Here is a 13437-nt window from a genome sequence, read left to right on the forward strand (position 1 = left end):
TCTCTTGCTCTCACCCAGTCACCCGGATTCGCTCAACCTGACACAGTAACTACATCATTCTCAGAAGTTTTAAAGAACCCAAAGCCATTAAATGGAATTTACTAAAAAAAAAAAAGTCATTAAAAGAAGGGTCACAGATTCTAACAGAGAAACAGAGACCCTTTTGGACTTTTTCCGCCTGATTTGAATCGGTTACTCGCAAGGCATTCACATTATAATCTATTTTTATCTCTCCCAGTAGCATTTGGTCTTTTCCCATCAGCTAAAAATCCACATTTTAATCTATTTTTATCTCTCTCGATAGCATTTGGCCCTTCCCCATTAGCTAAAAGTCGGAATTCTACTCACCAGACAGTACTCTTCTCTCCCTCTGTTCCTCAATAAAGCATAACAGACGAGGGGAAGTGGAAGAAGGAAAGAATGGAAACTCCACCATGAAAGCTCCATCGCTTCCTTGACACCCATTTCTCTCTTTCTCTTTCTTTCGCTTGCTCGCTCGCTCTCCATCTAAGTTAAAGTGCTAACTTGAAAAAGGAAGAATCATTCCAAATCCCTTTGCCATGAACGTTGTCTTACTTGCAGACCACATCATTTCTTCTCGTCTCTCACAATCAGAAGCAACGAAAACGAATTTCCCCTGAAAAAAAAATCGTTTTTTTCTCCAAATGGTGAAGAACCCATCTCCCCGAGGCCCAGAACCCCTGTCTTACTGGGAGGTTTTGAAGAAGATCAATCCTCTTAGACCTCAAGAACACTCTTTGGGCATTCTTGGCTTTTTCGTTGTTACTGTCTTTTGCTTTCTTTGCTGTTGCTTCTACTTGGATTACAGGGTAGTTAGTAGCGGTTTTCGGTATCGTGGGCAGTTGCAGAAACTTATATGGTTGGGATTTGACGGCCCAGGTGAAAGTGAAAGAGTGGGATTCCTCGAAGTAGGGGGTGAACAGTGTGATTTGTTCAATGGAGAGTGGGTTTGGGATGAACGCTATCCACTGTACCAGTCCAAAGATTGCAGGTTTATCGATGATGGATTTCGGTGTTCTGAAAATGGTAGGCGTGATTCTTTCTACACTAAGTGGCGATGGCAACCCAAAGATTGCAACTTGCCCAGGTTCGTAACCTTGCCTTCTTTCTTTTTAGATTTTCCTTCAACATTCTCTTATTTCTAATTCTATTCGCTCAATTTTCCCTTTAGTTTCTTGTTGGCTATGTTTCTTTCATTCAACTGGTTTGGATATTTATTCTTCGTCTTCACTTTCTTGCTTGCCTTCTTTCACCATCTGTATTTGGTTCCTGAATTGGTCTGGACTGTTTTGAGTGTTCTCTTGGGTTGATGACTTGATTATTTTTGTCCCTTAACTTCTGGGTTCCCTTTGAAGTTTTCCAACAATGTTTCCTTGTAATCACTGTTTTAAAGTTCTTAAAACAAATCTTTCTGTTCTCAATGTACTATTTTTTTTTTTTCTTCTTATTCTTCTTCTTCTTGTGTTCTACAACTTGAATTGCTTATCTATGTATTATCTTATATTTGGTTAGGTACATTTTTTTGTCCTGGATAGTATTTTTGTTCTTGTAATATAATTTCTGGGAAATTCTTTCGCTTTCATTAGGATTAAGCTTATTTTTGTATATTGTATTTGTTTTCACTTGTGCTACAATACCCTGCTATCGAGGGAAAGAATAAGTAATAACTTGGATTTCCCTTTCATTTTTTATCTAAAGATTTGATGCGAAGGAAATGTTGGAGAAGCTTCGGAATCGACGACTGGTATTTGTTGGTGATTCAATTGGTAGAAATCAATGGGAGTCTCTGCTTTGTATGCTCTCATCAGTAATTCCTAATAAGGATTCAATCTATGAAGTGAATGGCAGTCCAATCACAAAGCACAATGGGTTCTTGGCGTTTAAGTTCAGGGACTTCAACTGCACTGTAGAGTATTACAGATCCGCATTTCTTGTGCCGCAGAGTAGGGCACCACGAGGAGTTCCAAGGAAGGTAAAGACAACCCTAAAGTTGGACCAAATGGATTGGAGTTCTGTACGGTGGAAAGATGCAGATGTGCTTATCTTCAATTCCGGTCACTGGTGGAACTATGAGAAGACCATTAGAGGGTACATAAGCTTCCTGTTTCATTATTATAATGATTGATTTTTTTAATTGCATGGAATCAACTAGATTTTAACTAACAGCAAGAAAAACGAGCGGAAAAACTAAATTTTAACTAACCTAGGAAGAAATATTTAGTCTTATAGGAGTTTTGGGAAGGGTGGATATGCACCATGGGTTGTTGCCCTCACTTGTGTTGAAGCCTAGTCATTCTCTGTGGTTGAAGAATTTATGGTGGTTTTAGTCATTTACAGGGAAAGGAAATCTTTGGAAATTTTAAATTTTTAAGATTTAAGTTAAATAGGTCTTATCTTTTTGGATAATTGGCTCTTTGTGACTTTCAAATTTTAAAGTGCTCACCCACCCCACCCCATTCTTCTTCTTGGGTTCTGGGTTAGATTGGACTGGCTTAGTTATTTTTAAAAAAATCATTTGATAGGTGGAGAATAGATTTAAGCTCTAGTACTTCTCGTTTTCATTTGAAAATATTATGTAGTCTATAATGAATAGAATCTTTCAGGCCTCATTTCTACCTAAAGGATAAAATGTCTCTATAGGAATAATTACGTGATTCCAATACCATAATCAGAAGCTGCAATCAGTATTCTCTGTTATGACTAATGCTCTATATATCATTTTGACTTCACTGTACTTGATTTGGCCACCCATTTTATAAAAATATAGATAACAGTGGCAACATAGAAAACAGATTGTGGAATTTATATTGTGAACCGGTCTGCTGATCGGTGTCCATGATAAATTAACATGCTTTCTTTTGGTCCAAATGGTTGTTTTTCTCTCTTGTCAAATCATCTATACCTTATAATTTTTGTAGCACTAATTCTTATTCTTTGAGTTGTTGAACTGTGGAATCTTATTTACTGTTTTCTTAGAATAAATGTTGATATTGCATTTACGAAAAACAGGATATCTATCTAGGAAATATTCCTGACAAAAAAAAAATCTAGGAAATATTTCTTAAAAGAGTAAAGAGAATAGGGGAAGCCAAAGGCATGGTCACAAGATAAATTATAATGTAATCATATCGTATGGGTTATGCTTCAGTGTCAATGTGAAAATTACAATTTGACATTTAAAGTCGAATTTATGTGGTCAGGGGTTGTTATTTCCAAGAAGGGAACGAGGTAAAGCTTGATATGAGCGTAGAAAGTGCATATCAGAGGTCAATTATGACCTTAGTCGACTGGATTGGTAGGGAAGTGAATATGAGCAAGACACAGATCTTTTTTCGCACCTATGCTCCAGTGCATTTCAGGTTTGTCTCAGTAACTTCATTAATTATCTCAATAATCTTTTTAATTCACATTTTGTGTGTAATAATAGAAGTGTTTTAGCCCCTATTACCAACAGCCAAATGAAAAGGAAAACATACAAGAACCAGGTCACATTTGTTGAAGCTTATAGGATACTGTTTTTGCAATATATACGTGAAGAAAGCGGAGCTAAATTTTTGGGGAAGTTGGGAAATTTTATATTTGAACTATCCTTTCAAAAAGATCTAAATATATGTGCTCAGTTGTAGGCCATTGGAACTAAGACGTGTAAAAACTTAAAATCAATACAACAACAACTCAGCCTTTTCCCAAAAAAAGGGGTTGACTTCATGTAAAAACTGAAAATCAATATAATCAGTTAATTTTCATTTCTTGACCAGCTACTATGCAAAAAGAAATAAAGAATCTTATGAGACCAATGCTGTTCCAGCATCCACCCAAAACAAGAGTTCACAAAATGATCGGATACTCTAAAATGGACCCGTTATTTGCATGACACCCTACATTCTTTATTTATTTGGGTGGTGGTTCTCTGTCCGGTAGACTGGTGTAGGCCAGGCTTACTGGGTCCTATCTCTCTCCTCCCCAAATGTGGGGTAGAGATGTCTTTTCATGCAGGAAGGAGCACTGGCATAGGCCAGGCTCACTGGGTCCTATCTCTCTCCTCCCCAAATGAGGGGTAGAGATGTCTTTTCACACAGGAAGGAGAAAGACACATGGGAGCGCTGGCATAGGCCTTGCTCCCGCTCAGAGTTCATTCCCCCTTTTATATAATAATCAAAATGCAAATCAAATAGTCAAATATGCTTGGCCAGGCTGATTTGTTTGTAGAAGTCCTCCAGATAGGGTCCAGTTAGCGGTTGGGCATACCCTCTCTTTTTTTTTGGTAGAAGTTGGGCATACCATCTGTAGTTAAGTCTAAGAATGCTTGAACCTGAGGTACTCCCATCATATCATGGAATATCATGATTTATATTGATCATCCTGTAAAATGGAAACTCAACTCTTGGAGTAACTTCAACGACTAAATCTTTTATCAGTATTGGTTTTTAAACTTTATTTAACAACCCCCCACCCCACCCCCACCCCCACCCCCACCCCCACCAAAAAAAAAAAAAAATGGAGCATTTTATCTTTTGGTGGACCTGACCTGAGGTCCCAAAGATCTTTGGAGAAGAATCTTGTTTAAAAGGACTTCATCCATTGATTGTTGGATCTAGGTTAGAATAAAATTTCAAATTTTTTCCTTAATATATTTGTCTATGCCATCCTAACATTCTTGCAGGTTAGCAGCTTCTTAGTATGTGAATAGAGTGTATGGTTTGTTTAATCAGTTTTTTTCATGTGGAACTTACCAATTCTTTTATGAGTCATACTGGTTTGAAGTAGACTGAAATTTGTGAAGTTTTCACTTGTTCTCTTGTTCAACCAATCTTTGTCTTAAGTTTTGTACTTTCTTTTGCTTCCTTTGTTTATGGGTTCATTGACTAAGCTCCTTGCGTCAATATGTCTTCCATTTGCTCCATGGAGCCTTCTTCACTTTGAAATTGCTAGTATTAAGGTTCAAACTCTAATCTTTAGGACTTTATATTCTGTGAATCATGAGACCATCATTCGTATATTCACTTACTTACATAACCCTTACGTGTGTGCTGTTACTCATACAAGTTCTCTTCACATTTCAGTAGCCCTGTGAATCCAGAGACCATCGTTCATATATTCACTGAAGTACATACCCCTTAGGAGTATGCTATTACTCATACAAGTTCTCTCACATTTGAGTAGATAAATGTGCTGAGTTGCTGGTTCTCTGTGATATACCTGGCCAGACAGCATCATGTCCTCTAAAGAACTAATTATGTTTAACACGTAGGAAGTGGATAAGCTGATTCTTTACAACTATTTTCATCATTTTGGATGAATGTTGAGATACCTTGTGCAATTCTAACAATAATACCATGGTTTTACAGAGGTGGGGATTGGAGGAATGGGGGAACCTGTCATCTGGAGACACTACCTGAACTGGGCTCATCACTGTTGTCATCCCAATCTTGGCCCCAGTTCAACATAGTAGGTGACATACTACAATCACACTCAAACAAGACACAAGTGATGGGTTTAGATGTATTGAATATAACCCATATGACATCACGGAGGAAAGATGCTCATTCGTCCTTGTACTATCTGGGGCCTAAGGCTATTGCCCCCATCCACAGGCAGGATTGCAGTCATTGGTGCCTCCCTGGGGTACCTGATATATGGAATGAACTTCTGTATGCACTCTTCATTAAGCGGGAGGTTGCTCGCACTCGGAACTCTACGGTATCTCCTCAGGCACAAGTGTGATATTTGAAGCTCTTTGATTGCCTACTGGGTGGCACGACTTTTATAGATCAGATTGATTGCTAGATATGGTTAATTTTTTAGGCCAATGGTTAGGGAGATGGGCATTGTTGTGGTATGTTCAGATGAGGTCCCGACAAAGGGTCAAGAGCTTGGATTTTCTATCGAAACAGTCAAATATGAAGATGCAGACTCCAATTTCTGGAGCCTGGTGGAGATGATTGATGCTTCAAACATACAGAAGCCCATTTTCCAGGGCAGGTATGAGCATTTGATTTTCTTCACAATACAATACGAAGACAAGACAGAGACATAGAAGAAGCATGTGATTTCAACCTGATCACATAGTATTATTTGTCAAAAGAGAAATGATGTAACAGATATTCTACTGTTTATGTATTGTTATTTGTATAGAGAAAGACCAAAAAGTTCTTGCATTTCCCCCTTCATTAGATCTTTGTTGATTTCAGATAAAGCTGCAAATGAGTTTGAGCCTCTCATCGCTGAGGCAAGTACAATATTTGCGATAATTTTTTCTTTTATTTATCTAAACCAACTCTAATAACAGTGGATGCATATTCAATTCGTTTGGTAATCAGGAATCTCGTCAGCCATTTTTAGTGTCATCTCCTCTAAGAGGTCGGAGCACCTGGCAATGGCATGAAAATCCTTTTTTCCCCATGAATCAAAATGAAATATGTTCTTCAGGAGGTATGTCCTCAAGCACAAGTGTGAATATATGAAGCTCCCTGATCGCCTACTGGGTGGCAGGACTGATATAGTAATTTTTATGCCGATATTCAAATGAAGTCCTAGCAAAGTGCCAAGAGCTTGGTTTTTCTGACAAAGTAATCATATACCAAGCTGTAGAGCCAACTTCTGGAGCCTGGGGGAGGTGATTGGTTGATGCTTCAAACATACAGAAGCCCATTTTTTGGAGCAGGCATGAGCACATGCTTTTTACCTGATCACGTAGTTTAATTCTTCCAAGAGAAATGATGTTACAGATATTCTACTGTTGTTAATTGTTATTTTGTATAGAGAAAGACCAAAACAATTTCCTCAGTATTTCCCCCTTCATTGTTGATTGCAAAGAGGTGTGAATTTGGATTTCTCGCCATCGAAGCAAGATCAATTTTGGCAATGAAAATTTTGATTTATCTAAACTATAGTCTTATAATATCAGATGGTGTTCTAGTTTCAGTTTTCCATAATCGATACATTTGGTAATCAGAAATTTTGTCAGCCATTTGCAGTGGCAGCCGTGGAGAATAGGGTTGGGGAAGAGCTCCAATGTGTCACACTTCAAATCCCCTTGGTCCCATGAAACAAATGACAATGGAAGAGCGCTGAAGAAGGGCCATTGCAAACTCTGCCCAGGAATTCTGAATTGCCAGCACTGTGGCATATGATTTTCACCTGGAGCTGCCGAGGTTCCTTAATGCCGATGCTTCTGTAATGGTATTGATTTTTGAATCTGAAATCGTGGATTATTTCCTCTGTCCTAAATCAATCAATTTGTGTTTTAACTGATTCCTCTGCAGCAAATCTGTTCACTGCAAAGATTCTCAAGAGGGAATGCGAAAGCCACTGCGCGTTATAGCACCCGTTTTCTTGCTCCCTCTTCGAGTACTTTCAAAAGAACCAGCAAAGGGGGCTAACGCGAATGGCATTCATTTGCCATTGAAGATGATGAAATGCTTGTGGTTCGAAGTGTAGAATAGGGATTCAGCCACGAGATCAGTTTTCCTTTTGTCTCTGATAAACAAGAATACAAGATACAAAGAAATGAGGAAAATGTATTATATTGCATTGTAGGAGACGAAAAAAAAACTGTAAGAATTGTAAGAAGGGAAGATTGCCCAATGTTGCAGAAGATCATAAAAGAGAACAGAACTCATCAGAAAAAAATTCTCCTTTTTTCAAATCTTAGATTAGGTAGCTCATCTTCTCCTTGCCCTGGCAATCTTGATGAAAGGGGAACGAACCCTTAAACCATTAACACGTATGTGTAAATGCTCACTCCTTAACCCCAAAATCACCATCAGAGCACAAGAACAGAACCCTAAAACCCATCCCTTCATCGCATTCCGGCAATCCCAAACCAAAGATCCCAACAGAAACAAGCCCAAAACTCCGCAGGCCAAATCGCTCTCAGGTTTCTTGCTAATACTCATCAAAATAACCAAAGTACAAACACCCAACAACCGGAAAAGCCCGAATTTGACCACCCTCTTCCTTCTTCCCCATCCCTCAAATCCTCCCCCTCCAAAACCTTTCCAAATCCCAGATCCTCCGCCATCTCCTACTCCAAAAGCTTCTCTGATAACAAATTCAAACGGTTCGGGTAACACATTCAGATTAGATGTAATGAACGAAACGTATTGGACCGCAGTTTTTGCAACTCTTTGCCACTCATTCCGTCTTCGACTCTTTCTTGCAGCGACAATTGGACTCTGGGTTCGCGAAAGACGCAAAGTACACAGCCGAGAATGATTGAGATCTGAGAAGTTGAACATTGTAGGACATAAAGGAGATCGTGTGATGGCCCAAGAAAATGTTGTGACAGAGGTGTGTAAGTACAGGGATGATGCTCGAAACTTACTCCCATGGTGAGAAAGAAGATCTTCCTTGAAGAGGAGAGAATGGTGTTTGGAATGTATACTGTGCTGCATATCGCTTCTTGAATGTGGATCGAAGACGAAGAAGCAAAGCCAGAAGAGGAAACGTAGAGAAAAACCTAAAAAATTTACCGTTAAAAGAGACTTCTTCAGGCTTAAACGCTTAAAAGAGTTTGTTACTGAGCTAGTGTTGTGGCCCGAAGAACATTAGTACTTATATCCTGACCATTCAATTCAAATCGAGTGGGCCATATCTTATGTGGTTTGAAAAAATCAGATGCGTCCATTTAGGTTTCTGTCTCCATAGTTTCCTTAATCGGTCAGAATCGGTTCCAAAAACCCTAGAATTAGCATTTGAATGTAAAAGTTTGATGATCAGATTAATAGAACCCTAAAATTGGTCATATCGAATATGTTAGAATCAGGATTGGTGACGAATGATTTCGATATGAATTGGTCGATTTGACTAAGCCAATTTCAACTCTCAAAACCCTACATGTACATAAAGATGATGACGTTTGATTATATGTAATTATAGGGGGCAACCTTGTTTCGTTATGTCAGATTCTTCTCGTTGCACTTCAGCTTTAATGGGGAAGGCAATGGTTGTTCAATGTGGTATGCTGGAAGCGCTATCCAACGGTATTAAGTGGTTACCTGTTGAGTTTGATTGTAAAGAGCTCATCCTCCTATTTGGATGAGCCTAGACACCCCTCTCCCTTCTTGGTGTGGCCCATTGTGGAGAACATTTTGCTATTGCAATTCTACTTTGTTCATTGTTCCTTTCATTATGTTTCTACAGAGCTAAATTGCACTGTAGACTCTTTAGCATGGAAGACAATATCCTTGACAAGTGGGATGTTCTAGCTTAATTCCAATCCATAGTTAATGGAGATGTGCATGATCAAAGAAGCAAAAGCACATATTTTTGACATGCATGGAGAGTCTTTTTACGTCTTTGTTACAATTAAAGCATTCTACTATATTGAATTAAATCACCAAAACATGATTACTTCAAAGCATAGTGGATTCTATACTCTTGTATAGAACATGAAGGAATTAGGGTTTTATTTATTTATTTTATGTATATTGGTTCTTTAATTCTCATTCCTTTTTAAGGTATTCTTTGTGTTCAGTTCATTTCATAGGATTAAATTGGTGTAATTTTTTCTAGAGTTGTTTAGTGAATCCAAAGGAAAATTCTATTTTTCTTCTTTTCATGTCCTTTTTTCTCGTAACATAATGGTATATTCTTCAAATTTGATTAAATATGTATTTCATATTTATGATGCATCCCTTCTAATGTATTTTAAAAAATATGTGTACAAGTGTCCTATGTATCAAAATGAAGAGAATTCTGGTATTTAAATAATTAAATTTAATTAGAAAAACTTGAAATTGTCACCTTACTCTAGAGGTGAAGGAAAACTTTGTCTAAACTTTTATATTAGAATTATATATATGATCAACAATAATGTATAAAGCTGAAGATTGGACAATGAAAGACAACATATAAATAAATTAGAACTAATTTAGGAGACCTCTGGATGCTCTGCTAAGTAGTATCAATATGATTCAAATTGAAAGAACTAGAAGAGTACGTATAGAACCAAACGGGAATAGAACGGCACCTGAACACTAAAATATATATCCTCTCCTATAAACTCTCCTCCTCCTCCATCGTTAATACCATGAGCTCTTTGTTGTACACTTTGATGCCTATCAAAAGGGACATTTTACTCTCTAATGTATATGATGTGAATTATATGAGGCTACTGTATATATATATATATATATATTTCTTAGATTTAAAATGTTTATTAAAGAAGTGAGGAAATGCATGCATTGAATAGAGTTGATCGATTTTAATTCCCCACCCCCTCCCCCAACCCAAAAAAAACCTTTGATTGATGAAAAAAATATCAAAATAGGTGTATGGAAAAATCTTGTTGTAAGTTGTAACCAGTATTGGTTATAATAAGATTGTAACTTCTTTTTTTCCTACCCTTTTAGTGTAATATAATTTATTTTTTGACAAGGATAAATCTCGTCATTTCTCATAAAATTGAAAATTATCTTGTATCACCCCTAATTTGGAACCTTATATAACATACCGCCCTAGTTTCCTAAAAATATCTAGTATGTCCCCTATTTTGTGAATAAAATGACACTTAAATCTATTCCGTTAGATCAAAATCGTCAAGTGATGACGTGGTGAGGTTGTTATTTTCTAAATGGCAAGTTTACCCTTCTTTACCCTATGAAGTAAAAATCCCAAATTTATGCGATTGAAAAAGAATCGAATGTTTTAGTTCAAGTTAGGGCTTCTCCTCCGATTCAGGTGACCTAACATTCTCCTCCGATTCAAGTGACCTAACCTTCTCCTCCGATCAATCTCCTCCTTTGAAGATGAAGTTCACCTAAAGATTGCGATTTACCATAAGCGAGAGCTCTGACAACGTGATCCCCTGTTTCGCAAGTTACGAAGATCACTTGAAGATCAATCTCAATCTCCTCCTCTGTTACGCAAGTTACAAAGATGATCACCTTGTCTTCTGTTTCGCAAGTTGCTGAAGTTGGATGCGTAGCCTTACAACTTGAGGTGAAAGTTCTTATCATTCTAACCATCGTATGGCTTTTTCATAGACCCTTAAAGAAAAAAGGTGGGTTGGGGAGATGGGGAATTTCTCAAAGTTGAAAACTGGTTTAATTCTGTGTCAAAGACCATTTTTGCTTTCCTTAATTCATCTCCACCGTGTGATAGCTTCGCTATGTTCAAACTTCAAATTTCCTAGGAAAGGTAAAAGATTTATGATAAATTCTTTGGGTTAAAGTTTCTTTGGTCATTTCCATTTGAAGAAAAAATATTCAGATATTTTTCTCAATCTTCAGTGCTCTTATTATTTTCTTCTTTAATCTATCATGTGATCTCGCATTTTGTTTGGAGAATTCTGATTATAGATACTTTTATTAATTCTGTACAATTGAAACTCTTCTTGTGTTCTTGAACCCAACACGAAAGATGATTAGTTCACATGTGAACTTCGACAGACCCCAAAATGGTGATTTCCTTCCTTAGATAAACCCATTCCTTACTGTAGATTCCTTCAACATAGTAATTCCTTCCTTCTAGGGTTCACCGATTATTTTATTTGAGAGTGAATAGAGGTAAAACTATGAGAATGAACGTTTATATAGGTAGACATAATAGGATCAAAAGAGTCTTTTCCATTTCTAAACTAACGTTATGTTAGATTTCAAGGGTGCGGTTGATATTTTTAAAAAACTAAGGTGGTATGTTATATAAGGTTTTAAATTAGGGGTGATAGAAGATAATTTTTCCATTAAATAACTAATAATGCCCTCACCCTCTTTTGTAAACTCTTTTTCATCTCTTTAGTTCACCACTTTTGTGACAAGAAAATCCATTTGTGTGCGACGCTCACAAGTCTAATAAGCGTAAAACTTAAGCTAACAAAATCGGCATCTCTTCACTACTCTCTGTCTCACGAGTTCCTATCCGAGCTTTGAAGGCTCGAAGAACCAGAAGGGTGGGTTTTTCTGGTAGTGGTCAGAGACCAGAGAGAGGTATAGAGAGAAGTATAACTATTCGAGCAAAAACCAGAACGGTGCAATGGCTGATGCTGAAGCAGAGATTAGCGGCAGATGGAGAGACCTGGACAAGCTACTCTCAAGGCCTGGCAACCTTGTTGGCCAAACCTTCGACCCAAGCCCCGACGTTAGTAAGCCTAAATCCTACGATCAGTGATTTGGGCATTTTCACAAACAACTCATGTTCACTATTCCTTTTTTCGTAGAACGAAAACCCCATAATCTTTCCAATTGTAATTAAATCATCGGTGCTTTGATGGTGATTATTTTTCCCTTCCTGGTCTGTTTGGCAGTTGAGAAACGATCTGCGGAAGTATGTGAAGGTTTTAGTGGTGGGCGCAGGTGGGTTGGGTTGCGAGCTGCTGAAGGACTTGGCTTTATCGGGTTTCCAGAACCTTGAAGTCATAGACATGGACAGAATTGAGGTCTCTAATCTCAATCGTCAGTTCCTGTTCAGGTCCTTTTGTTGCCTTTACACTTTAATAAAGCTTTTTTTTTTTCATTTCTTCATATAATTTACTCCGGACTTATTTGTGTTTTCTTAGTTATCCTGTTTAGCTTGTGAACGCTGCAAATTTCTTGATACCACGCTGACACTCTAGCAAGGGGGTTCTAAATATATGCAATTTTCCTTGGCAATTTGATTGAATATTATGTCTCAATTGTCTTGAGAATTGCGTCAAATTTGTTTTGCTTTGAATTGTTTGAAGTAACCCAGTTGAAAGTGGTGATTATTTATTAAATATTTGAAGATTATTCTTTCTTATGCTATACTCAAAATTTTGGATGAACATTTTGGAAACAGTTGATAAGACCATACCACATGGGCATTGAAAGATTCATAACACCCCCCTCCCCCCACCCCCATACTAGAATAAAATTAACTGGTTTGATATGATTAAACTGGCACAAAACGAACACACATGTTGGTGTCCAAAACATGTATGAGTTGTATGGCATGGCAATGCTAAAAACTTCACACAAACACATCCTTACATGTATATGATAATTATGTTTCTTCTTCAGTCACTTAGATGGATACACACATTACTTTTTCCTTTTTTAATTTATTCCAAAGTAAAGAATGCATGAAGCGTCTAGCAATGTCAACACCTCAGTTGGTGTTTAATATGGTAAATCTAGACACTCAATGAAAATCATATGTCTAATTATAATATTTTCTTCAGAAATTACCTCGACAATACTATAACTATGTTTTATTATGCCAATATATATCATTATTATTTTTTTGCAGGAGTTACCCTCCATTCTTGTCTACCTTTCTCATTATTGTCTTAAAGAAAACAATATATGAAAGACCTTGCAGTGTCAGCATGGGTTGCAGTGAAGACATGTACAAGGAGAGCATCTCCTTGTACATGACTACATGACAGATTCATATTGAATTTCCACATCCAGACACCCAGCCCCCACGGCCCCAACACCCGCGCCCACCCCCCCC

At 37.5% G+C, this 13437-nt stretch overlaps 2 protein-coding genes across 2 annotated transcripts in view; both read left to right on the top strand.

The window, feature by feature from the left end:
• Window positions 1-248: 248 nt before the first annotated feature.
• LOC122091902 (protein trichome birefringence-like 10) lies at window positions 249-6179 on the top strand. The gene is made up of 4 exons (XM_042662144.1): window positions 249-1108; window positions 1720-2109; window positions 3222-3380; window positions 5370-6179. The coding sequence occupies exons 1-4, from the start codon at window positions 666-668 to the stop codon at window positions 5743-5745; spliced, it is 1368 nt and encodes a 455-aa protein (XP_042518078.1). The 5' UTR covers window positions 249-665; the 3' UTR covers window positions 5746-6179.
• A 5583-nt stretch (window positions 6180-11762) lies between these two features.
• Window positions 11763-13437, top strand: part of LOC122090563 (NEDD8-activating enzyme E1 catalytic subunit) — a 9092-nt gene continuing 7417 nt past the window's right edge. Inside the window, exons 1-2 of the mRNA XM_042660203.1 lie at window positions 11763-12102; window positions 12269-12432. Coding sequence (XP_042516137.1) covers window positions 11998-12102; window positions 12269-12432 — 269 coding nt within the window. The 5' untranslated portion in view covers window positions 11763-11997. The remainder of the gene's footprint in view (window positions 12103-12268; window positions 12433-13437) is intronic.

This window comes from Macadamia integrifolia, chromosome 10, assembly GCF_013358625.1.
Source record: "Macadamia integrifolia cultivar HAES 741 chromosome 10, SCU_Mint_v3, whole genome shotgun sequence".
Classification (NCBI taxonomy): Eukaryota; Viridiplantae; Streptophyta; class Magnoliopsida; order Proteales; family Proteaceae; genus Macadamia; species Macadamia integrifolia.

Coding starts and splice junctions, on each gene's coding strand:
- LOC122091902 (XM_042662144.1), top strand. CDS start 666: ATGGTGAAGAACCCATCTCCCCGAGGCCCAGAACCCCTGTCTTACTGG. Junction 1,109..1,719: donor AAAGATTGCAACTTGCCCAG/GTTCGTAACCTT, acceptor TTTTATCTAAAG/ATTTGATGCGAAGGAAATGT. Junction 2,110..3,221: donor TATGAGAAGACCATTAGAGG/GTACATAAGCTT, acceptor TTATGTGGTCAG/GGGTTGTTATTTCCAAGAAG.